The 24,863-nt window shown below is 42.2% G+C and overlaps 5 protein-coding genes across 5 annotated transcripts; 2 read left to right on the top strand and 3 right to left on the bottom strand.

The window, feature by feature from the left end:
- Positions 1-194: 194 nt before the first annotated feature.
- On the bottom strand, positions 195-1,201 carry atp5f1e (ATP synthase F1 subunit epsilon). Its single transcript, XM_037245984.1, has 3 exons — positions 1,123-1,201; positions 678-799; positions 195-320 (listed from the first exon to the last, which is right to left on the bottom strand). Coding segments are annotated over exons 1-3 (156 nt in total). The 5' UTR covers positions 1,155-1,201; the 3' UTR covers positions 195-318.
- Positions 1,202-1,436: 235 nt separating this feature from the next.
- On the top strand, positions 1,437-4,042 carry LOC119119577 (PRELI domain containing protein 3B-like). The gene is made up of 6 exons (XM_037245983.1): positions 1,437-1,587; positions 2,170-2,338; positions 2,423-2,512; positions 2,670-2,740; positions 2,849-2,951; positions 3,039-4,042. The coding sequence occupies exons 1-6, from the start codon at positions 1,556-1,558 to the stop codon at positions 3,153-3,155; spliced, it is 582 nt and encodes a 193-aa protein (XP_037101878.1). The 5' UTR covers positions 1,437-1,555; the 3' UTR covers positions 3,156-4,042.
- A 63-nt stretch (positions 4,043-4,105) lies between these two features.
- bpifcl (BPI fold containing family C, like) lies at positions 4,106-8,885 on the bottom strand. The gene is made up of 15 exons (XM_037245979.1): positions 8,648-8,885; positions 8,236-8,344; positions 7,956-8,087; positions 7,656-7,811; positions 7,515-7,578; positions 7,336-7,396; positions 7,122-7,213; positions 6,784-6,960; positions 6,621-6,680; positions 6,002-6,169; positions 5,685-5,752; positions 5,254-5,296; positions 5,122-5,185; positions 4,549-4,625; positions 4,106-4,473 (listed from the first exon to the last, which is right to left on the bottom strand). The coding sequence occupies exons 1-15, from the start codon at positions 8,745-8,747 to the stop codon at positions 4,414-4,416; spliced, it is 1,431 nt and encodes a 476-aa protein (XP_037101874.1). The 5' UTR covers positions 8,748-8,885; the 3' UTR covers positions 4,106-4,413.
- Positions 8,886-9,510: 625 nt separating this feature from the next.
- LOC119118059 (vesicular inhibitory amino acid transporter-like) lies at positions 9,511-14,424 on the bottom strand. Its single transcript, XM_037244786.1, has 2 exons — positions 13,648-14,424; positions 9,511-12,906 (listed from the first exon to the last, which is right to left on the bottom strand). The coding sequence occupies exons 1-2, from the start codon at positions 14,017-14,019 to the stop codon at positions 11,719-11,721; spliced, it is 1,560 nt and encodes a 519-aa protein (XP_037100681.1). The 5' UTR covers positions 14,020-14,424; the 3' UTR covers positions 9,511-11,718.
- A 4,838-nt stretch (positions 14,425-19,262) lies between these two features.
- actr5 (actin related protein 5) lies at positions 19,263-24,201 on the top strand. The gene is made up of 9 exons (XM_037242901.1): positions 19,263-19,637; positions 20,088-20,326; positions 20,715-20,884; positions 21,003-21,220; positions 21,532-21,696; positions 21,796-21,903; positions 22,277-22,416; positions 22,749-22,881; positions 23,709-24,201. Exons 1-9 carry the CDS (start codon positions 19,263-19,265, stop codon positions 24,027-24,029), a joined length of 1,869 nt encoding a protein of 622 aa, XP_037098796.1. The 3' UTR covers positions 24,030-24,201.
- The last annotated feature ends 662 nt before the right edge of the window (positions 24,202-24,863 follow it).

Raw genomic sequence — 24,863 nt, 5'->3', positions numbered from 1 at the left:
AACTAAAATGAATGTTAAGTTTCCCTATATTCTTTGTTGGCCCTGATTTCAGGTTTTGAATTTCCTTTGTACAAACCTTTGAGGAAGTCTTACACATTGAAAAACAATTTCAGTTTTAACATTTTGTTTCAAGATTTTATCAGCTGTAAAAAAAACATTACTCAAATGCCAGAAAAAATCCACCTTTACGTGAATCAGTTTCAATATAACTTTAATTACAAATAACAGGGAGGGAATTGCAATTTTGTGTTATCCCATCTCTTCACAACATCACATCATCCTCCATCTTTTTTACAGACTGTTGTTGCGAGGAAGAAATCCTGCAGAGTCAGAAACAGAAATAAAATAAATTCCTAGAACAGCACAGGCTCATTCCACAATATGAAATACTATGTACATTGGTGACTACAGGTTGAGGCTAACTTGAACATGGGTGCACTTTGTATGAAATACCGGAAAAAAAATCTCAATCTTTATATTATTGCTAAAAATCAAATCATTTAAATACATTTAAAACAAAATTTCAAACCAGAAAATTTGTTAAGCTGATTGCCCAACAAACATAACATAGCTATGCAAGTTATCCATAGTCCTCATATAAACCAATAGTTGAGAGGTGTTTCCAATATGACTTGTCACGAAGAGAGAATGACACGCATATTCAGATGTGTACTTACATGCTGATTTGGGCTTAACTATTTTGACGCTGGCCTCGGCCGCCTTCATCGCTTCAGCTTTCACCTGCGGCTTGAGGGCGGCCCGCACTGCGTTGGCGCATATAGCCGAAAAGCGGATGTAGCTGCACAGAGGACAAACACAGTCGGTCAGCAGCACGCTAAAGAGCAGGGTATGTCCAAAAACACAACGTATATGTCAATGCGTGGTTACGTATCTAACTCATAAAGAGAGCATTGTTTGAATGGCGGGTGGTGAAAAAACAACGCAAGTCAAAACGCGAAATTGTGACTTCAACAAGCATTAGCATTACGGCTACCCAGCAAAGCTCCGTAAGAACTTGAAGGTTAAAAACATACAAACACATTACGCTACAACTATTCGTGCATCTAACAATCGCATTAGCGGTCATCAACATCTATTTTGCATTCTTTTTGTATTTTGTACCTGAGTCCTGCTTGTCTCCAGTAGGCCACCATCTTAGCAAGTCTTCTGTGTCGCTTCTGCGTCAAGGGCAGGTCGGACGCTGCGTTATGACGTCAATAAAGAAAAACGTGTGGAGATTTTCGCCCCGCCTCTTCCGCCCTCTTGACGCTGCATTCAAAATGCTGAATTCCTGTATTAATGCAGCAAATCGACTTTTGCTGTATTTATTTGACCCTAAAATAACTGACTGGTCAAAATGTATGTAAAGTAAATAATACAGTAAAAGACGAATATATTATCTACCGCTCGGGGGAGTGTGTGAGTCGAGACCGCCTGAGAACTTTGTCTCTTCCGACCTTCCGTACGTCGGTCCTTTCTCCTTCCTAGTGGCGGTCACGCCGTCACTTTAGCCGGCCCCGCTCCCGAACTCTGACGCACAAACCTGCCGACAAAAATGAAGATCTGGGCGTCAGAGCACATTTTCAAGTAAGTGCCTTTGTCTTTTGTGTCTCGCCACTTTGCTGCGTGACCAGTAGCATATTCATACCTCCTCGGAAATAGTTTATTACGCCCCTTCTTCTTAGCTTGAGGCTAGCCACTTTAGCTAAGTTAGGGAACTTAGATTGTGTAACTTAATGCAGGAAGTGTCCCAGAGGGTAGCTAGTGTCGTTTTTGGTCGTGTCGTTGTTTATAACACGAAAGTTCTAGCAGGGAACCCTGGAGAGCGGGGGGTGTCAACTCATTAATAGCTTTGCGCTGCAAGCTTAAAACTAATAAATTATACAGGTATGCTTTTTTTTTTTTTTTTTTTTTTTTTACAAAAGGACATTAAAGGAAAAAGGCAACCCATAGGGTGATATTTTTATGTAATCACGTCTGGTATGCTTATCAAATCAGAATCTGACATAACCGCTATTACGTAACAGGCTGCCTGGCAAGACGGTGCCTAATGACGTATGCGTTTCATATGTCAACAGCTGATCGAAACAATGTCACTGCGCAATAATAGTGACGAATGACTCCAGATTTCTCCCTATACTCACCATACTGTCCCACATGGTTTTTCAGTCACCCATGGGAGACGGTGACGAAGGCAGCAATGCAGAAGTACCCCAACCCCATGAACCCAAACGTGTTTGGTGTGGATGTCCTGGACAGACGTGTGGACACAGAGGGACGGTTGCATAGTAAAAGACTGCTCAGCACAGAGTGGGGTCTTCCCGCCATTGCCAAATCCGTAAGTGCAAATAATCATTACTTGAAAAAAGTTTGGAATTCATTCTATAAACATTTTATGATAAGAAGTGTTGTTTTCCTGCAGATCATTGGTCTAACAAGAACATGCACTTATGTCCAAGAACATTCAGTAGTGGATCCCAAACAGAAGACATTTGAGCTCAAATCTACAAATGTGAGTCACCATGTACAGACTTGTGTGTGCATCTGAATCAATTTAAATGATGTTACAAAAGTTCATTTATTTCAGTCGTTCAGTTTGAAAGGAAAGCACATCGATTCATTAAACACATAACAAAACACTTTTCACAAGACCTGTTTGGTGTCGTCAGATCTCCTTCACTAACTTGGTGTCCGTGGATGAGAAGCTGACGTATAAGCCTCATCCCCAGGATGCCGACAAGTACGTTTTATTCTTCTGTCTTGACTGTAAATACTCACCGATGCACACGCTGTGCGACACGTTTTGTTCGTCACAATGTTAAAGATGTATTGTCGTATTGTCGAGCAGAACGGTGCTGACCCAGGAGGCTCTGATCAGTGTGAAGGGTGTCAGCCTGAGCAGCTATCTCGAGGGCCTCATGGCCAACTCCATGTCTGTCAACGCTGGCAAGGTGAGAAGCACCAGAAACCTTCCAAACGCTGCTTTCCCACCTCCTCTGCTTTCCTAACTAACCCTTTGTCCCGTTTGATGGTGTCAGGGCCGCGAGGCGATGGAGTGGGTTATCCGGCGCTTAAACACGGAAATCGAGGAGCTGGCAGCCACAGCCCGCGGCGCCATACGTGCACCCATGGCGGCGGCTGTTGCGGACAAATGATAGCGGGGCCCTCCGCCCATCATGAACTGACACGCGTCTCTGATTATTGGTGCACCTCGACAGCCTAAGTACCGTAGCCTCTCCGAGCCACTTTTGTGCATGTGTGAGAGAGAGTGAGTTTAGAAAGTGTGCGTGAGCGAGAGAGTGACTTTATTTTATTCACACTGTGCCACAAGCTCATTTCTTCTGTACTTTTCATCCCATTTTAACAAACGTCATGAAAACAGCTGTTATCTTTAAATGTGAGCTCAGAACGGCTGTTCCAAGACTGAGGAATATTCTGTTAGCGTAACAGGATTCTTCCACTTGAGAGTTACGGCTGATCTTTTGGTTTGCGATCAGGTGGCAAGAAGGATTGAAATCTTCACATGTTCATCACACAAACCTTCAAGTGTTAACTACAACATGCATTTTGGTTGTGCAGGTATTCCCAATGTTGTGGCCAGTTGATGGAACTAACATGTCACAAATATTTTAGCGATATCACCCCAGTTTTGTGACATGCTATCAAATATCTACTAACAGCAGCTTTTCTTTTTTGCTAATTTTATTTACAATATGAAGACCTGTGTCTGGTTCAGACCATCCATCCACCCAGTGAAGTTTCTTTAACAAACTGTGATGCTTTTCTTACGGGGAACATTTAAAGAACAGCGGCTGTAAATAGGTTTATATTTATATTATGGTGGCGTTACATTCCAAGAATGTGAAGATGTAGCTAAAAGAAAGAAAAATGCACACTGATATTGTTTCAAAATAAAGTGATGCCATTGTTTCATGAGAACGATGGAGGTGGTGAATTGAACTTTCTGTTCAACCTGTTGATGAATGTTGTTTACCGGCCTTTACTAGTAGCTGGGATATCAACATAAATGAGTACGTACATTTAAAAAAAAAAAAAGGAAATTTATGTGCAAACGGCTTGATAAAAATATACAACTTCCCCCATATGGCAGAACAAAAATGTGTTTTATTTAAAGCAATCTTTCAAAGCAACCAAGAAAAACAGAATCAATATAAAAATGAACGTCAGAGTATTTTTTATAGTGTCTCTCTAATGAATGAAACAAGCAAATTTCAGCAACTACATAGATACGGATAAACTATGAAACAGAAAAACATCTATGACAAAGAACTATGAGCATGTGGGGAATATGATCCGTCTGAATACAGCATGGTGATTTCTCATTAGCCAGCATTAAAATGTGCAAAGCGCGTTGAGTGCATGAGGCTTCATCGTGAGTCACACATCATGTGCTCAGCTGAAGATTGTGTCATTCTCCAGCAGCTGGGCATCTGAACGAAAAGCTACAAATCCCTGTTTGTTGGAGCAAAAGGCAAAAATCAGTCAGCCCAAACAAAGACATTGTCTGCATTTACTTGAGGTACCTACCTTTTCTACTGTCAGAACTGACTTGACCAGTTGTGCATATTTTGTGCGTGGTAAAGCAAAGCCTCTGGCAAGTTCCGCTGCAAGACAAATGCAGTCAATACCTTCTAGTGCCATCCATCCATGTTGTGGCTTCAATAAACAAAAAAGCAAGTGTTTGGCCAAGGCTATTCAAACTACAGCTCAGGATCTACATACAGTCCACTCTGCTCTGGAATTTGGCCCAACAAGCAGTTTTTGTTTTTACAAAGAGTCCTGAAACATTTGCTGTATAAAATCAGACCTTTTCCTGCTATCCATTGTTTTATACCAATGCAAATGCCTACGTTTATAAATTTGACTGGACCCAAACAAAAACTAACATAGTAGGCTGGCAAAGAATGGCCATGAAATGAGGTTAGATGATTGAAAATAAATTAGTACAATTTCATTGAAGTTGTAAATGTAGCTGTGTGAAAATTTAAGCATGACATCATCTATAACATTTTGTGGCACATTTCTTTCTGGAAATTGCAGTCAAACTACTTGAATTACGCCGCAGAGGGACACACACACGCAACGAAAGACGAGCTTCACCATTCAGTGGTGGCAACACGGCTGCCTCGATTATCTTCTGTGCCAGCTCTTGCAATGCAACAGTCTGCAAAAGGAAGCACAAGTCACAAGGTAGCCATATTACACTGGATGACATGCCCGGTGAAACATTACCTTAAACGTTCCGATCTCAGTTTCTGCCAGAGTCAGAGTTAAACTGTTTGGAAAAGAGATAGCTTACATTACATTACTGTGCATTACTTCGACTTTTGAAATACAGATGGCTTCACTGGTGGAGGAAGGATTTTCCTTGGGAGGCCATGTGGGGGAAGTGGTGGGGTCAAGGATATATTTGGGGGTCAGCAAAACAACAACAAAAATTCTTACAAACCCCAAACATTTCTTAAAAAATGCTGATAACGATTCAGCATATGTTCCTGATAGGTGATGTGTGGAAATGTTGAAGAAAATTACTAAAACAATCAGAAAACATCCAAAAGTTAATTATTTAAATATTTGGGCTTGTGCCGGGGGGGGGGGGGGGGGGCAGTTCCACCGCGGCCCAAGCCTCTAGCTCCACCAGTGGATGGCCTTTCTGCACTCACTTGTCCATTGTCACCAAGCCCTTCAGCCGTCCATCAGCAACCCACGCTTTGCCGCTGAAATCTGAGTCCTTAAAGAAAAAAAAAACGAGCGTGATTATCAAGACTAGATATGCAAGCCTCAAGTCGAAGTGGCGTTTAAAGCTATTATGGAGAGATACAGAGAAAGGACAAGTATTTATTATGACATTATATTAATCGAACCGAGGCAGTCTGTGGGTCACTTTTTGTGTTTTACAGAGATGTGAAGATCCATAATGTGACTTTATTGTAACATCTACATTTATACCGTTAAATGGAACAAACAAACTAGCACTCACCACATGGAGTTTAAACAGTGGAGTCAAGGTGGCATTAGGCTGGATGGCAAAGGCCTTGACTGCGCCCGACGAGGTCAGCGCGACAGCACCGGACCGGAAGGAAAATATCGGAGTGTTTCTGGCGTAAATCTGTAGTGTCATCAATAAGTCTGGAAACATCTTGGGGAGCTGTGGAATACATTTTTGCGGTTAAAGTGTGTATATACCTGCACAGCAACTACTCAAATGGGGGCAGATGGACCTTTTTTAAAATGATTATCTTTGTGAATCATTGTGTCATATATATTTTATGGAAATGATAGAGGCTGTCGTTAAGGAGAATGGATATTCTAGCGAGATCGTTTTAGGTTGTGAATTCTCAAAAACCTTAGAGCAGAATACTAAGCAAAGACATATGCCATTTGCTTCTTAAGATGTCAAACGTGTTCATTAGAATTTAACTGACAAATTAGTATTTTGTTTGCCCCTGATGTCTGCTGTGAAAGCCAAAAATATGATAATTTGGTGTTCATGTTTCATCTACAAAAACTCAAGTCATTGAGATATAGGCTAACAAAAAATGGCATGGGCTTAAAGACCCCGTAGGCTATATTGTAGTCACAAAATAAAGTCCCATTACCTGTGGAATAAATTGACCCATCGAGGTTGTATTAAGACGCACCGGTGAGCTTGGAGGTATCTATGGAGAAAAATCAACATTTTTACCTCAAGGGGGAAAAAAAGCCATCATTGCTTCTTCTGAATCTCTGAGAATGATCGGTTTGTCTCTCAGGTGAACTCACCATGCTGTCCTTGATGAAGACCTGCAGTAAATCATCCGAGAAGTAGCTGAAGGAGGCTGAGTTGACAGTGAACTCAGACAAGCCTACTGACAGCATGTAAGCTGGCTGTTCAGGTATGTCAAAAGGCAAGGCCACAAACGGGGGCTCCTTTGGAACTTTGACACTGTAAAATTCTCCCTTTAAACAGTTGACGAAACACCATTTGATTATTGGTATACATTACTGTTTAGTGTTTTAATATTGTCATTATAGACAACCATGGTTTTAGTTCAGTTATGATTCATTTTCAGCGTTTTTATTCTAAGGCGTTGAACAACATAACTTGTATGTTTCCTGACCTTGAGTCCAAGGTGAAGACTTGAAGCAGTGACAATCGGCAGGCCAACAAGAGGCAAGTCTAGAATGAGCTCTTGATTCACCTGAAAGTAAACTTCAAGGAGAATTTTTATAATATGAACAATCAGATTTATCACCTATACTTGGAATTAACTTGACTTTAGTTGTATTCGGGGATAAGAAGTAAACCTCAAGACTTATAGCATATTGCAATACCTTTCATGTCCTTTAGATGGCACTCCAGGTTCGCAATGAGGTCATCCACAGCACGGCAACTCTGGTAAGATTATTAGGCCAGTGATTCCCAATCACAAGTGAGCAGCCAATTATTCAGTTAATTATTTTGAAAACGAATTTCTAATTAACTAAAACAATTATTTTTTATTTGAACTCACCAGGGCTTCTATTTGATCCCTGATACTTTTCTTGAATTGGTGCTCAAATCTCCGGATGAGCCAGCTGTAGAGGTGAGATTGCAGTTCCTTTACATTTCATTACAAACGTAAAACAGGGTCCATGTAACCTGAGCGTGGTACCTCCTGTTGCCATAGAAATAGATGTCTATGTCGTCTATTTTAGCGCTGCAATTCACGCTGGTTAAAGACAGATGTCCACCAGCATCCCTCCCCAGCTGCACTATGGAGACCAGGTCCACACCAAACAAGGCCATGTCAAAAGATCCACCTCCCTTTCTGAAAGTGCACAAAGAATAGAATACTAATATTGACCCACACTGAAGCATGGAGGACATTTGGAACCGGGTACCAAACTGTGGACCAGTTAGTTGGGCACCACAACTGTAAATAATGATGGAAGAAACAATTCATCCCACTTACATGAACGCCCAGTGGGCCTCCCAGTCTCCTGTGAGGGCAACATTAAGCCCTTTGATGGACATCTTCAAGGCAGAGAGGCCTTGGTAGAACTCAAAGGATGGTTCTGGAAAGTCACACTTTCTTATAGTAATGCTAAAAGAGGCAGGGAGACAGACACAAGTCATGTAGCTGAGGCCCAGTGATTAGGATTGTTTAAGGAACCAAAAATGTGTCCTGTAGCAAGAGCAGCACAATTCTTTTCCATCCAATTGTCTTTGAATAGCGTCCGATGTGATCCTACCCTGTGAGTGTGTATCCTATGTGGGCAAACCATCTTATTTCACCGGTAATGTTAGGTAGTGTGACTTGTTCCAACTTGTCCTGAATCCACCCTGCAGCCGCATGCCCCGCTGTGAGAGGAAGCACATGCACAACAAGATTATTATTGCTACATTCTTTCATTCAACTTCTTCAAGAATTATAGTTGACTCACACACAGTATTTCTTGTTTTCCTGCATGTTTTAACTTTAACATTGCAGATGAGATGCAACTCTTAAGAACTGAAAAAAAATCAAACTAATAATCTGTAAATCTTTTATTTGTCAAGTCACTTGTATCTCAAGGCAGCACGCTTCAGACAGCGTTGTCAATTTTCCACAATGTGTCGCTTTTAAAACATATGATTGAAATGTATTAATAGGATTCATCTTACCATATTGAAGTCCTTTGTTGCTCACGATGACTCGAATTGCAGGATTTTTTCCACAGGCGCAATAGATGACAATGAGCACTATAAATACTCTTGCAAACATTTTGCGTCAGGAATCTGATGGCAACAGACGACTTGATTTGGATCCACTGGTTTTTAAAGCGTGTCCTGGGCGGTAATGTTTTATCATTTGAAGGCCTCCTCCTGACGCTCCAGCTTCCTGAGAACTGAAACTTAAAATTACATGACTGTGCGTGTGTGTGTGTGTGTATGTGTATGTGTATGACTAACCACCCGCGAAATAGAAGTGAAACTTTGGGTCCTACCGCTAACTTTCTAACACTTCCTCAAATGAACAGTTTTCTTCATCAAATTTTTTTTTTGTTCTATATTGTGTTTATACAGTGTTTTAAGTTCAACTAAAACACCCAAGTAGAATCGTACCAAGACCCTGGATCATTTGTTATTGGATCCCAAAGTTACATTTTGTGGGGAAAATGAGTGTTGTGTATTTTGGGCTAACTTACGTTCCGTAGTAGGAAAACCCCGGAAGTGGGATGGGTTACTTCGAGGGGCATTCTGTGTTGTGGAGGTACGCCCTGTGATTGAGGAATAAAGCACTAACCCTTCACGTCGTTGTCCGACCTATTCTTGCTATCTAAGAACCTGGAGAATAGTAAGGATATAACAACGAGGAGAACCCGATTTTATGGCTTCTAAATTTAGCTCTAGCAAACTTACTGATGACAAGAGCTATAAAAAATGTTTAATCCTCAAAACCCCACGATACATATTGGTATATACGTTGATGGTGCATGCACAGTCGGATTTTTTCCCCCCACTCCTTGTAAGCAAACAGAATCACAAACCATAAAATATTCCATTTATTTATCGCTTGATTCCACAAATACTCTTTGTCTCACACACTGTGCTTAGTTGCATTAAACCACAATTGACAGGTTCAACGGGGAAAGCCGACAAACACTTGGCATACGACACGAGAAGGACCCACTTGCTTGCACGTTAAAATTCACTCCATCCAGAATGACATTGGAAACATCGAGAAAACCAACCAACCGACGAGCGCCACTGAGGTGGAAAAATAAATGCACAAAACGGACAAAAGAGAAGTATTATTCAAACAACTACACAGAAGATAGTTATGATTTTTTTTTTTTTTTTAATGTGCATCACCTTGACTGAAGGCTGCCTGCCCATTTCTACCACAGTTCAGTTGCCTATTTGGAGTGTTCCTATTGTTGTTAAGTTGTTAAATGGTACCAAAATATATAGTACCACATCTACCACAGTAGAATTGTGCTAACAGGTGTAGCTAGATGCTTTGTAATGTGTGATCGATTAAATTGGAAGATGAAAGATGACATTCACTGTGCAGCCTTCGTGGCTACCTTCCTCCTTGTTATGATGTCACACTATTTAGCTTGCTGACACTGCTATCACCCAAGCACACATGGAAACAAACTCCAGATCGTTCGTGAGGTGAACCGAACTGGACTAGACTTTTAGTGGAAAGGTGGTTTTAGATTTGGGTAGTGTCCACACGAATACAGGGATTAAAAAACACACACACATACACACACAAAAGGCTTTTTTTTCGTGCCCTCATGCAAATGCCGGCCAGAGTGGAGATGTTCCAGAATACACTTTTTATCGCTTGCATAGAGATAGATATTACCTCACGATTGTGCAGTTATTTAATTTAAAAACAGCAAAACTAACATCATAGCCTCACTTAAATGGGAAGTCAAGTAAAAAAAAATCCCAACTTTACTATATTCTATGACCTTCCATTAATCTAAACATGGCATTCTGATTAATATCTTGTACGTGGAATATGAATTAAGCAGCAAATACACTCATTTTTATCTGTCTCAGGGGGCGGCCATTTTGCCACTTGCTGTCGACTGAAAATGACATCACAGTGTCTCAGGTCAGGTAACTTCCAAATACAGCTCAGCTTGCTAATGTTACATGACGAAACCCAGAAGAAAGGTGTTTGGTCATTATCTCAGCCCTTAGGCAATTTTCAGTTTAGATTAGTGGAAGCTCATAGGACATATTATTGTAAAGAACACTTGTCACGTAACTTTTGCTTCATTTTGTACAATGGAAGGCATGAAAGTTCCTTTGCGGTTGAATAGCATTAAGTGGTTAGCATTAGTCAGTTATACGTCACAGGGCCAAGCTGAAGGTTGCCACGAATGTCCTACTCTTTCTTTGTCTCATGTTCTAGCTGTCTGGTTGCCCTTTGGCCCAATGCTGCCCCTCTCTGCTCAAATTGGTCTTTTCACCACACAATACTTACTGTTTGAGTTAATTGTTGCATATGTCCAAACTTTTCCTGTGTGGGTGCATATAGAAAAATGGAAGACTTTCAGGGCTACTTTGAAATCCTTTTACTTTCATTTATCCAACATGCTAAAACCACCTTCTCTCCTTTTCAACATCCACACCTTTCATGCCTTCCCACCCTCCACACAAACACACCATCCTGCCCTTTTTTTTTTTTATATTGTAATTTCTCTATACCGCAAGCCTCAACAAAATGGTCGCCAGGCCACCGATGACCTGAGGCTTGAGTTTGGAGGTCTCTCTTTTATGTCTATGGTCTAGAAGGTTTTTCATACAGATGTTTAATGTAATTATGACTCTGCTAGCAATAGACTGCGCTGCATTCTATTTTCCATACAAATATGGGTTACGTTGTCGTAAAGTGAGGATTCCCTGTATTCGTAGATAACCTCCATTGTTTTTCCCTTTTTTTTTTTCAAATCCAAGTCCAAATATTACCATGCACACACTTATAATTTGGGCCATGGTTCACTGCTTGGCAACTTTGGACACCCCCATTCAGGAGCATGTCCTGCATCCATTTACCATAGAAGCTATTTAACATCATGATTGTACAGTTTGTTATTGCACGTTTTCACAAAGGCAAAATGAAAAAGATTTCACACACACGATTCTCCTCACGGGCTTCTTTGTCGTAGTGGCCCACAAAGTGGGGAGCAGAGCGGGTCGGGGGGAGGGTTAAAGGTCGTCACCGCTAGCTCTCAGTCATGGATATTGTACTTGAAGGCCTCTATGAGACCTTCGATAGAGTGGATGAAGCCAGATATGGCGCAAATACCCCCAATGACAAAAATAGCGACGTCAAAGAAGACGTGGTGCCACAGGAGATTCCTCCACTGGAGCTTCAAGTGGAAGAGGCTGGGCAGCAGGAAGCAGAGACCAGCGCCTGTCAGGCTCCCGGTCAGACCCATGAGGAGGGCGAAATGGGGGACGAAGACGGCCATGAGCAAAGTGAAGACCACCAGAGCCACCCGGAGGCCCAGACCCCACGATTTTAACTGGCCGCTCGGCCCGTAGCAGTCGGGAAATAAGGCCCGCCCACCGTCTTGGAAAAGCGACTTCTCCAGGACCTCCACGGCGGCAAAGAAAGGCAGCGGGTAGGACAGCAGTGCCTTGGCCACCAGGAAAAGGTTAACCACTGCACGGATGGTGCTGGGCAGGTTATCTGTGATAACCTCCTTGGTGGCATCCGCCCAGGTTAGGTAGGCCACCAGTGCAAAGAGGCCCTTGAGGACGCAAGCGGAAATGTGGGTCCAGTCCATCATGCAGTGGAACTCGCTGGGCTTCTGCATGTTGCCCTCCAGGGAGGGGAGGAAGATCTGCGAGGTGTAGCTGAACACGATGATGCCGATGGAGATGGGGAACTTCTTGACGTCGATGTAGAACTTGACCTTCTCCCACGCCCAGTCCCGAGCCCGAGAAAGGCAGTAGGCGATGACGAGGACGTTGATGACGAAGTGGGCAAGCGTGCACAGAAGGCTGAACTTGGACACCGCCTTCAGGTTCTTGAGGAAGGCGCAGGGCAGCAAGGCAGCGGTGGCCACTACTGACCACGCCTTCTGCGAGATGGGCAAGCCCGGGAAGCTGTTGTACATTAAGTTGCCGCTCACCACCACGTACAGGATGCAAGTCATCACCAACTCGATGATCTGGGCCACGTTGACCACGTGACCGCCCAGCGCGGGGAACCGGGGTGCGCAGCACGCGTTGGCCACGTCTACGTAAGAATCGCGTACGCGCACCTTGATGCCGTCCTCGTTCTCCTCGTAAAGACACGCGATGAGGATCTTGCCCGTATAGCAGCACACCACCGCGGCGAAGATGATGAGGAAGAGGCCCAGGTAGCCGCCGTGCAGGATGGCATAGGGGAGGCCGAGGACGAACATGCCCTGCGGACGAAACAAGCCCGGCTGAGCGGTCGCGGACCACGCGTGCTGGCAGGGCCACGCACACTTGACATAATCTGCACCCAATACGGTACAGGAAAAAAGGAGCAGAAGAAGGATAATTACATGGAGGCGACGCTGTTAAAAATCAAACCGAGGACAAGCCCATTCCCGACGATTCTAATTCTTTTTCGACACGACGGACTCGTTTCGATTCCTTCATTTTATTCTTAATGCTGCCGGTGCCGCAAAATTGTCTTTTTGATCAGTTCAATATTACCTTGAATTCACTGATGAAAGGATTCAATTACACTCAATCCCCTTGCCATTATTATTTCATAATAACAATGATGCAAATAATAATACATTTAGGCATTTGTATTAAATATTGTTTTTTATTGTGTGCTTATTGCGCTCTCTTTTGACCGTTTTATACCTCTCTTAAGTGACATTACGTAATATTTTTCATTATTTTTTTATTCGTTCATGCTGATTGGCTGAGAGAAATCACGCAGCTTTATAGTGGTTGAACGTCCATTCATGTTACCAAATATGGTCATCGTTTGGGGGGAAAAAACTCACACACACGCACAAAATTGGATTCATTTAGCGTTGCATCCAAAGCAAGCGAATGCGCCAGTTCACGTTCGTGTATTTAACCGCAAGTGTAAAATGGTTCAAGGTGACTCCTGAAGGCCTGATAACGCGTGGGAGGGCCCTCTTTTTCCCAAACACACGATGTACCTGAATGGCATTGGTGACGTTCCAGCCAGCCTCCCAAGTTGTGATTTTGGGCTTGTCCTCATCCAGGGATCCCCCAGTTTTGAGGCCCTGGGGCTTGGGGCCAGTGCCATCCCTCTGGTAGTGACTGTCCCCATCCTCCAGGCCGCACTCTCCGCCCTCGTCGTCGCCCGGTAAGACATCCATTTGCATGCCCTGCCTGTAGTCGTAGTCCAGGTCGTCGCATTCGGCAAATCCCACGCCCTCTTCATCCGTAGCGGCCTGGAAGCCCAGGCGGGCGAACACACCGCTGACCTTGGCCTGGGACTTGTTGGAGACCGTGTGGGCCGCATTGGTCAGCTTGTTGGTGAGCTTGTGGCGGATCAGGTGAGCCATTTTCTCTGCTTGAAAGATTTAATCAAAAAAAAAAGGAGGGCCTCGGTTGAGAAGAAAGAGCAAGATTATTTTTAGTCTCTTTTGCGGGGTTTCAATGCTGTGGATGCTGCAAAGTCATGCCTGTTGTCCTCAAGTGCCAAAACCCACACGCACTCAAAATCCTCAGCCGTTTCTCTTGGCTCGCTCTTCCATTGTCCAAATCCAGTTTGAAAAAATCTTTTGAGCAAACAAACAAAATTCCCAATAAAAAAATGTCCTCATTTGTACAAAAACGCCGTGGATTATTCAAATATATAATTAATTGCTTGTTCGTGCAGCGCTCCGATGTGTGACTGCATGCGTCGCGAGGGGACAAGGAAAGAGAGAGAGAGAGAGAGAGAGAGAGAGAGAGAGAGAGAGAGAGAGAGAGAGAGAGAGAGAGAGAGAGAGAGAGAGAGAGACATGCATGGTCAAGTGAGTCACGACAAATCGCGTGGAAAGTAAAAAAGAAAAAAACCCAGAGCAGGTCTGGGGTAACGCTATGACATTATTATATGGATATATAAATTAGTATGCAAAATTATATCAGAAAATTTATAATGTAATGTAAAGGTACAGACCGTATAATAAATATACATCCATTGCATCCATGTGCAGTTTCATAAATCTATACGTAACCTGGCAGCATTTGTAAAATATTGATATTTCTATTTAAATATGACTGAACGGGTGCCTTCTGATTGCTCTCTTTATTGCTCTTTAATGATAATAATAATAATCATAATAATAATACTAATAATAATAATAATAATAATAATAATAATAATAATATGTTTTGCCAGTTCACTCGTGTTTACTTTAATTAATAGTGCGCATCTTATAATAACTATATACATTTATGAGAACAGCTGTGTGCCATTGTGGAATGGCCACTAGGAATAGTTTTAATTTTATTTCCTCTGTAAAATTATAAAAGACATTTCAGTGCATTTTCCTTTTGGGAATAGTTCTTTTTTAAGCCAACTCGCCCCCATTTCAGTGCAATAATAAAGCAAAAAGCAAAGGCCTCCCCCAACGAGAGGTTTGCTCATGCATGCGTGCACTCTGCAAATTTGCTAATTTAAACATCCAGGTTCCTGATGAGCAGCCTGCAAGCAGCAGGCTGCGAGGATGCAACTCGTTGCTGATATGATGAACATGCCGCACATGGCCCGCAGCAAGCAAGCACCGTGGACAGCGCCAACCCATCCATATGCACGCACACGGGCGATATGCTGCAACGTTTTTCAAAGACGTTTTTTTTTTTTTACCATTTTATGCATTTATTTGTAAACGCTTGTACAGATAATATGGATTTTTTTTATTTTTTATTCCAAGACATGCGCGTATGTGTATCACAGTGTGATAGACGACATCGCAACTCCATAATCTGCTCGCAAAAAAAAAAAAAAGGAAGTATGGGGGAAGCACGAAGGCATTCATTTTGTGCACGTGTATTTTATGGAGAATCTTCTGTGGGTTTGCCCTGAGTAGCCTATAGCAACTTTAAAATGACCAAAAAAAGAAAGATTTAAAAAAAATAAAAAAAAAAGCTACATGGAAGAGGACGAGACAAAATGTATTAAGCAGCCAGAGCATAAGAGAAAGTTGCGCATATTTTCATGCTTGGCTTGCATTCATTGGCTACTGTGCATGGCCCAGCTGCTATTAGTGGTCATGCTCACACAGTGTTGGTTTGTGTTAGTGTGTCACCCACGTCTGGGGAGACGTGAACGCGTGCGTGTGTATGTCTGTGCGTACATGTGCGTGCGCGCGTGTGTGGTGAGGAGATAGAGAGAGTCCTCCAGGCATCTCTCCCATCCCCCCTTGCCTTCACCACATCACAAAGTGGATCGGCTGCAAATGTCACATGTATTCGCGTAATGTCAAAATAAATAAATGAGCGCAGACTATTTGGATGGTTTAAAACCAAATATTTCAACAATCGACAAGGATATAATATTTAAAAATTGGCTCTATTTACTATTTATTCTGGATCAAGTCGAAATTCAACAATATTAAAATACATCGATTTATAATTATATTTACCTCTCATGATGATTTCTTTTATCTGTTTAGGACAGACATGGATTATTTTTGCCTTTTTATTCTTCAAAAGGTCTGTTAAATTTGTTATCAAGGAGACCGATTTACCTTCTGTTGCTACAAAAAGGATTAATTCTACCCCATGTGAGCGTGCTCACACGCCCGCGTGTGTGTGGGGCTGATACGGAGGGGTTTAGTTGCATTTTAACACTGCTGACTGGGAGAAATAATCTCTGATAGTTGCCATGGTCACCGTAATTGGAAAGAGTGTGTGCGTGCGTGTGTTTTAGCGTGAAGTGTGGTGAAATTTTATTCAAACGAATTCGCTAGCATTTGTTTCAACATTTAATTCAGTTGCAATTTTCTCACATCGAAATAAATGTAAGTATGGCAACTTTAAAAAAAAAAAAAGATTATTATCGAAATTGGTAGAGATTTATTAGTGCAGGTGCACAAACACACGAATCACAATTTGACCCCAAAAGAGGAAGTAGCTGCCCTATAAGGCTTGAAGGACCACAAAGTGAATAAAGCTGTTGTGACAGACTCTGCGGTGAGGGGGGTGTAAGAATGAGTGTGTGTTTTGATTGTCATGGAGAGATAGAGGCTAAAGTGTGTGTGTGTGTGTGTGTGTGTGTGTGTGTGTGTGTGTGTGTGTGTGTGTGTGTGTGTGTGTGTGTGTGTGTGTGTGTGTGCGCGCGCGCCTGTGTGTATGTGTGAGTGATGCACGGGTATGTCTGTGCGCTCACAGTTATGACAGGTTGTGGAGAAAAGTCATGGAGGTTGAAGGGGAGGTGACGGTAGTGTGGCTCTGAAATATCAAGTGTCCTAAGTCAAACCTTTAAGTCTGTCCACAAAATTGGAGTAAATGTGACATTTTGTGGCTCATTTTAAGCACCCGTTGTTGTTCATGAAAATAACATCTACTATTTGTGCAGAGCATAAACAAGAGCAATGTGTGTGTAAATGTATGGGGGGGTCCATACGTTTCCCCCAAATTCCTGATGGCCACATGCCCCTGTTATTGTAATAAATGGTCCAGTAGAAAACTATCAAAAAGAAATGCTTATTGATATGCTTTGGTTTATTGTGTTATATTTAATGTTACTAATGATCAAATGTTTACAGATTAATAACAGTACAGTTAACATTTTAAGTACCACAACAATTTATTTATTTATTGTGAAACGAATAAATAAGTAAAATGGACGTGTATATTTATTCAAAACATAACAATTGGGCTGATATTGACATTTGGTATAAAAAGCATGACTAAATACAGAAATAAAAACATTCCATTCTGGCCAGTGGCGGTGGAGTGGCCGTCGCCATCCCTGGCCACCCCCTAGTGGCACCCTAGAGAAACAAAAGAAAAGACAACAACGATCATCATGCTAAAAAAAGAAGAACTTGACATGTTAAGATTCGAAATGATCATAATTGTTACTCTATATTTTCATACCACATAATTCACACCATAAAAAAATAAAATCCTAACTTCACTACTAGGGCAGTTCAGTTTTCACATCAGTGTAATTTTAGCACATTAGATTTACATTTGCAATTCCAAACTAATTTTGAATATTGCAGTCTTTTTCTTTCCAGTAAAGAAGAAGCATCTTTTCATCTCTCGTTCACCTGATGACTTTTCCCAAAAAGGTCAATGACAGGTGATTTTGATTTTCCACCATGTTCGTGGATTGTGTGTGACGCATCCGCTATGTTTGTGGATGGTGTATCACATCTGCCGTGTTTGCAGATTTCGACAGCATATGTGTGTGTGTGTGTGTGTGTGAGTGTGTGCGTGCGTGCATGCGTGTGTGTGTATGACTTGAGTGCAAAATGTCCACATTTGTGGACTCTGTTGCAGCGTTCTGCTCTCCTCATCGCTCAACTCCCCCACATGCCTTGTTGGAAACTAACTGTCCTTTTGTGCCTCGACAAAATGGAGGCATCACAAGAGCGCCAGTATAAGCGGGATGGACATTCATATCAGACCTTTGAGGTACCCTGTGTGTGTGTGTGTGTGTGTGTGTGTGTGTGTGTGTGTGTGTGTGTGTGTGTGTGTGTGTGTGTGTGTGTGTGTGTGTGTGTGTGTGTGTGTGTGTGTGAGAAAGAGAGAGACAGAGAGAGAGAGAGAGAGAGAGAGAGAGAGAGACGTGAGGGCATGTGCATTTGAAGCATTCACTGAGATGAGAGTAAGTAAGCATGTTTTGTGTCTATTGGTCATGTAAGTGAGTACGTCACCGTGTTTGTGTGTATATGTGTGTGAGTTTGAGAATGTGAGTTGACCCAGATCTGCTTATTAGCATCAGGGTGGAGGGGTGGTGTGTGTGTGTGTGTGTGGGGGGGGGGGGGGGGGTCAGCAGTCACTTAGAGCTTTGTGCCTGAGCAGTGAACTGTGCTCATGTTTTGGTGACACACCATCATACAGCATCCCTTCTCCACACAAACACACGCTTGTCCTACCTTCAACATCTTTCATTTCCTGCCCTCAAATGACAGCACTAACCAGGAAAATAAGCATGAACAACAACACTCTTTTCTGTATTGGTGATTTCTTGTCATTCACACAGACAGCCTGAAGGTGAACTGATATTATGACCTTGTGGATTATGACAGCATTCCCAGTGGCACGAAATGAACGCATCAAAATATATGCATACGACAGCCTTTCACTTCTGTGGCTTTAAAATCTCAACCTCCGGCCTTGCTATGGGTAACCCAGCCTCCCACTTTACGTAAACATGCATGTTGGGTTAAGTCAAGGTTTTAAATAGTTTGGACTAACCCTGATTTCTGATTTTAATTAATTTATTCCCCTTAGGTTATAGGGAAAAAATTGTACTTTGTCCTATTCTCCTGCTGGATTACGCCTTATTTATTTATTTATTTATTTATTATTATTTCTTTTATTTATTTATTTATTTATTTATTTTATTTTTTATTCTTTTATTTATTTTTTTATTTTTTTATTGGAGAGTTAAGTTTTAATTTTAGGCAAGCCAAATACAACACATTGACTTGAGTACAGAAAATAAAGACTTGCACTTGATGTCTTCCCATTACGGTATTTTAACAGCGAACGTTCAAGAAAACATTCAAGCCAACTAACACGGAACGTACAACTCGATCGTTTATGGTTACTCGGATCTGTTTTCCTGTGACACACTTCCAAAATGGCCACCCCGCAACAACCGGTATGCCAAATATTTTCATTTCGGGACTGCAAAACTTCTCCCGATCCGATTTTAGAGCCTTTGACGGCCTCATGTGGAACAGCGACCCCCATCGTAATCGACAACGGCTCCTTCCAGACCAGGGCCGACTGGGCGACGGTGGACTTGGACTCTCCGCGGCTGCTCTTTCGGTCGGTGGCGGCGCGCAGCAGAGGAGCCGCCCGGAGCGAGACCCAGATCGGGAACGACATTCCCAACCTGGAGCCTCTGCGGTGGCTACTCAAGAGTCAGTTCGACCGGAATGTTGTGGTCAACTTTGAGATCCAGGAGCTGATTTTCGACCATGTGTTTACTCACTTGGGAATTACCTCCGAGGTTAGTGTCAATGTCACGAGTACGAGTGGGTTCACTTAGTTAAAGTTGATATTGGAGTATTATTGAGTAGAAATACGTGATCATACTCCACACATTAAGCTCCATATGTATACAATGTATGAACACATTACTGTGCGTTAACTACTGTGCTCACAAAGAAATTGAAAGTTTTGCCTTGACCTATTGTTGTGGTCGAGTTATCCGACTTGCTTGACCCCCCCCCCCCAGCTCTATTTGATTATTTTATTGCCCAGAAATGTTTATATTACAAATAGTTATCATGACTTAAATCTTGTGTTAACGTACATTCGTGATTGACTACTGTGGTTTCTGACCTCATTATAAATTCGGGTTGCATTGCTGCACCGCTGTAATAAACGAAGGACCTGATTCATCAAAGAAATATATGTCATTTCTTTATTCCAAGTTCACTCATATTGTGTTTTTTAGGGCCGCGTGGAGCATCCCATCGTGTTGACTGAGGCGCCCTGCAACCCTTTGCACTGCCGCCAAATGATGTCCGAGTTGCTGTTCGAGTGTTACGGGATCCCTCACGTCTCCTACGGAGTGGACGCCTTATACAGTTTCCATCACACCAACAATCAGAGGAATCTACAGGCCCCGCAGACCGGGATGATTTTGTCCTCGGGGTACCACTGCTCGCACATCCTGCCTGTTCTCAACGGCAGGTGTGGAACCACTATCAGTATCCTCTTCTGTTTGTTGTCTAATTACCTTCAAAATCAAGAAAATGTTTGGTTTGAATTGTTTACAGATAATATTTAGGGGATTATCTTCAATTTCACAGTGGAATAGTGTTTCGAAATTCTGGCAAATCAAAAGGCAACCAGCATCCACTTTGCTGTGGTTTACTGTTTGCAATGTCCCTAATATTTTGACAACCTGTACAGTAATACATTGATTTACAGCTCTCTGGATGATGCAGTAGTTGGACATAGATAGATGAATAAATCATAAAAATCTGATCTGACTGTTTCGTTGTAATTTTCTTAGAGCTCTTTACTAGAAAGCCATCAGATTCCCAGTGTTGACTCTTTTATTTTGCCTCCCCTCTAGATTAGATGCGGTGAACTGTAAGCGTGTGAATGTGGCGGGAGGCCAGGCTGCAGCCTACCTGCAGAGACTTCTGCAGCTCAAATATCCAGGCCACCTGCCCGCCATCACGCTCAGCCGTATGGAGGAGCTGCTGCATGAGCACAGCTACACCGCTGTGGATTATCAAGAAGGTGCAGTGGGAGGCAGCGTATTCTTGAAATGAGAGTCAATCTCAAGTCTTTCTGTTATTCCATCAAAACCTGAATCATGTATTGAACCATTGCTTTTATTTTCTTCACTCGTCTCCAGAGTTGGAAAAATGGCGCAGCCCGGAATTTTACGAGCGCGAGGTTCACCGAATGCAACTTCCCTTCTCTGGCAAATTGCCCGGCGGCTGTGTGAGTGTGGAGGAGAGGCAGGAGAGGAGAGCGCAGCAGCTCAGGCGGCTCCAGGAGATCAATGCTCGACGTCGTGGTGAGAAACTACATCAGGACCAGGAGAGGCTGGACAGACTGATGGCTGTACAGGTAAGAAATATTTTGTCTGTCCACCCACTCACCCAGTCGTCCAATTTCTATAGCACATGTTTCCTTCGTGCCTTTTTTGTATTCCTTTTAATACAGCGGAATCTTTATTGCAGGAATAATTCATATTCCAACAATAACCTCAGTAACTCAATTGCGATTCAGGCCTAAGGTTCTCACCTAACATTAAAATACACACGTCCGCAATTACAAAACGGATGAAAGTTAATATTTCAAATAACGCCATTTCAATTACATATTGTGTGCAACTGCGTTTTATGGAACAGCACCCTCTTGTGTTTGTGTACATATAGGAGCTGCTGGAGGATGGCTTATTGGATCAGTTCCACAAGAATTTGGTTAAGCTCAACATGGACTCGGCCGAGGAGCTGCAGTCGTACATCAGCAAACTGCAGCTGGCTGTGGAGCAGGGCCGCCAAAAACTGCTGCACAGCGACGGCGCTGAGGGAAAGACAGAGGTGAAGCGGATGAAGATGTTTCTCAAGTTTTGGAATGTAGTGCCTTAATGCACTGTGGAGCTTACGCCGACTTGACGCTTTTCTCGCTCTTTCTTCTAGGTGTCCGAGTTGGAACAGCATATGGAGGAGGGCGACGGCATGGCGATGATGTATCCTGACTTCTCTGAGGACACTCTGCCAGAAAAGCCTAACGGGAATGTGGTCCAGGTAGGGGGGAACCTTTTACATTAAGAAGAAAAAAATAACACTATTCAACAAAATAATTTTAAAAAAAGAAATTATGAATGAATTTTTATTTAATTTTGACAACATGAAAAGTCCCCCCGACACACACATTTAAACTCCAAAATGACATGGAAATCTAAAATAAAATTAAAATGTTTTTTTTTTTCTCCAATAAACTATCTTCCAGTTCTGTGCGACAATATTTATGAATTTCCCTTTATTCCCATGGAAAAGTTCATGCTCAAAATGTTCAGAATTCTGCAATGCTAAGCTTCACCAAAGACTTCTCACATTCCCGTGTATGGAAAAATGTCAAGATGATCACAAAGCTTACCAAAGAATGATCTTTCTTCAGCCGGCCTTCAACATGGCGGAATACCACCAACTGTTTGTGGGCACGGAACGTCTGCGTTGTCCCGAGATCCTTTTCCAGCCCTCGCTGACTGGAGAAGACCAGATGGGGATAATGGAGACACTTCAGTATGTATTGGCCAGGTAAGGATGCCATAAATCCGTCATTGGCGGACTAACGTCTAAAATCTAATTTATCTAACCATCCAAATCCTGATCCCACTTTTGATGTGGGTAAATTAAATGGCACGACAGAATCTTCTTTTCCAGTCCGTATTTTGTCCACTAATCATCAGACTGCATTGTGTCTCCATTTGGGCTCCCAGTATGGAAACAAACCAAAACGTGTCGCAGTTTTAGTAGAATGGAATCGAAATAAAAAAATATAAACAATGTTAAACACTATTAGCTGATTTGGGGTCAAATGTTGCGTATGATTAAAACATTCTTTGCTTCTTTTTCCTGGTGATGTTCAGGTACACTCCTGAGCAGCAGGAGGCACTGGTGAGCAATGTATTCTTGACCGGAGGAAACATGCAGTATCCAGGCATAAAGGAAAGGATGGAGAGGGAGCTGCTCGCTATTCGACCATTTCAGTCTCACTTTAAGGTACTCCATGATGCTTGCTTTGTTTGTGTGAATACTCTCAGGGTTATGCAATATTTCTCAAAAGTGAGGACACCGCCTTCCTTTTTCAAAATCCACAATGTCTCGCTTTCAAACTTATTTTACCTGCAATGGCAAAGTATTTATTTGGTTGTTTAATTGCACATTTAGTTGTTGGACAGGTACTCAACACTAACAAACAAATATTTTTGTACAAAGTTACAAACATTTGATGTATGTATTATTCATCGTACTTGCTGATTCCCATAAAGATCCGATTGTTGCTAGCTTTCTAATTACTGTACATGCGTATACCGTGATTTTCAAATGGCCCAACTTAATTGGGCGTTTTTCAAGTGACGAGCTGTTGCAGAGGTTCAGAAGCGTTATGGCTAGATGGCCACTAGATGGCGCCAGACCCAAACTTTCCAGAATCCGGCTTCATTCTTTTCATCATTACTGAGTAGTCAGTTTGCTATTTTTGACCTCGTATTTTCTGTTTCTCTTTTTTTTTCTCACCATATGGCCCTTAAAGAGTGACAGAGAATGAGTCAATTAAGGCACCAGCTAAGACAAATTAGAAGCTGCTAGAAGTGAAAAAGGCAAAACATGAACAAAAAACTTGTGAAAGTGAACTGAAATCTTTAGCAATTAAAGATAAACCATTTTTTCTTTACATTCTTGAAATTATTACAGTATGTATTCAACAGTAAAATGCTGTGTGCCGTCATTGTCTGTCAAAAATATCTGACATCCCATTTTTTTACATACAACTGTCCAAATGATGTGCCTCCACACATCTTGCTGTGTCATGGGCTTTATCCCCCCAGGTGACGATGGCAACGCAGCCGACCCTGGGTGCGTGGCTGGGGGCAAGAGACTGGGCCCTGGAGCACCCTCCTGGTGGTGATGGTGGAGGAGCGGCCGGATGGATCAGCCGGCAAGACTACGAGGAGAAGGGAGGCGAGTACCTTAGCGAGCACTGCGCCTCCAATGCCTTTGTCCCCATAAAGATCAACAGGACGCTTCCCGCTCGGCAGGCCGAACCCTCTGTCACCATGCCGACGGGAGCTTCTGAACCAGTTGGCATGGTTACGTCAGCTCTTAGTTCCTCTTCTTCTACTTTAGGAGCTCCCATGGTCTCATCCTAAAGTTAGAGTTTTGTGACTGCATATGTACAGTATTTGTGTACAGCATCGTTCTTTTCAGGGCAAGAAAGTCAAAATGGACGACACGTGCCTCCCTGAATAAGAGCCAATCAGCATAGAAAATTTGCCCGACGTATAATCTGTACATTTGTAAATAAACTTTTTTTAATGTAGACTCAGTTTATTAACAATACTTACTCAGCAAACATGATTCTTTCATCTCCTCATCAAACTACTCGTTTTTTTCACTTTGATTTGGGTTTTCCAAACAATTTGTAATTGATGGTTGTGTAAAACAATGTAATAGTACGAAGCTGGAGACTTGATATTTATTTATTACAGGAATTCATAACCCTCAAATACAGACAAGCGAGCTACTGAATATTCAGTTAGGTTATCACTAACCAACGGTAACACAGTAGTTAAGCATGTGAAAAATTGCACACTTAAAAATGTTGGGTTAAAAACAACCCAGTTTAGGTTAAAAATTGGACTGCACAAAACAACCAATTTTTTGTGCAAAACAACAAATTGGGTTATTTTTTGGTAAAGCAACACAAAGTTGGGTCAAACAGTATAACGCTAATTGACTATTGGACAAAATTCTTACACAAACCAATTCATGTCACCGGTTTCGAAACCTTGAAATAAACCGAAGATCTGTGTGATGCGCTGCTGATGAAGTAAGCATAATAAATAAAAATCTCTCCGGTATTTTTCAATGCTCTTCCTCATCCTCAAATTATCCAAGCATTTCCACAAATTGTTATTTTAAGGTGCACACGGATGCATGTGTGTGTGTTGTATGTAGGGCATGCATATTGTCATTCTGACAAA

This window comes from Syngnathus acus, chromosome 2 (assembly GCF_901709675.1).
Source record: "Syngnathus acus chromosome 2, fSynAcu1.2, whole genome shotgun sequence".
In the NCBI taxonomy this organism is placed as follows: domain Eukaryota; kingdom Metazoa; phylum Chordata; class Actinopteri; order Syngnathiformes; family Syngnathidae; genus Syngnathus; species Syngnathus acus.
This window is presented reverse-complemented; position numbering and strand designations above follow the sequence as displayed.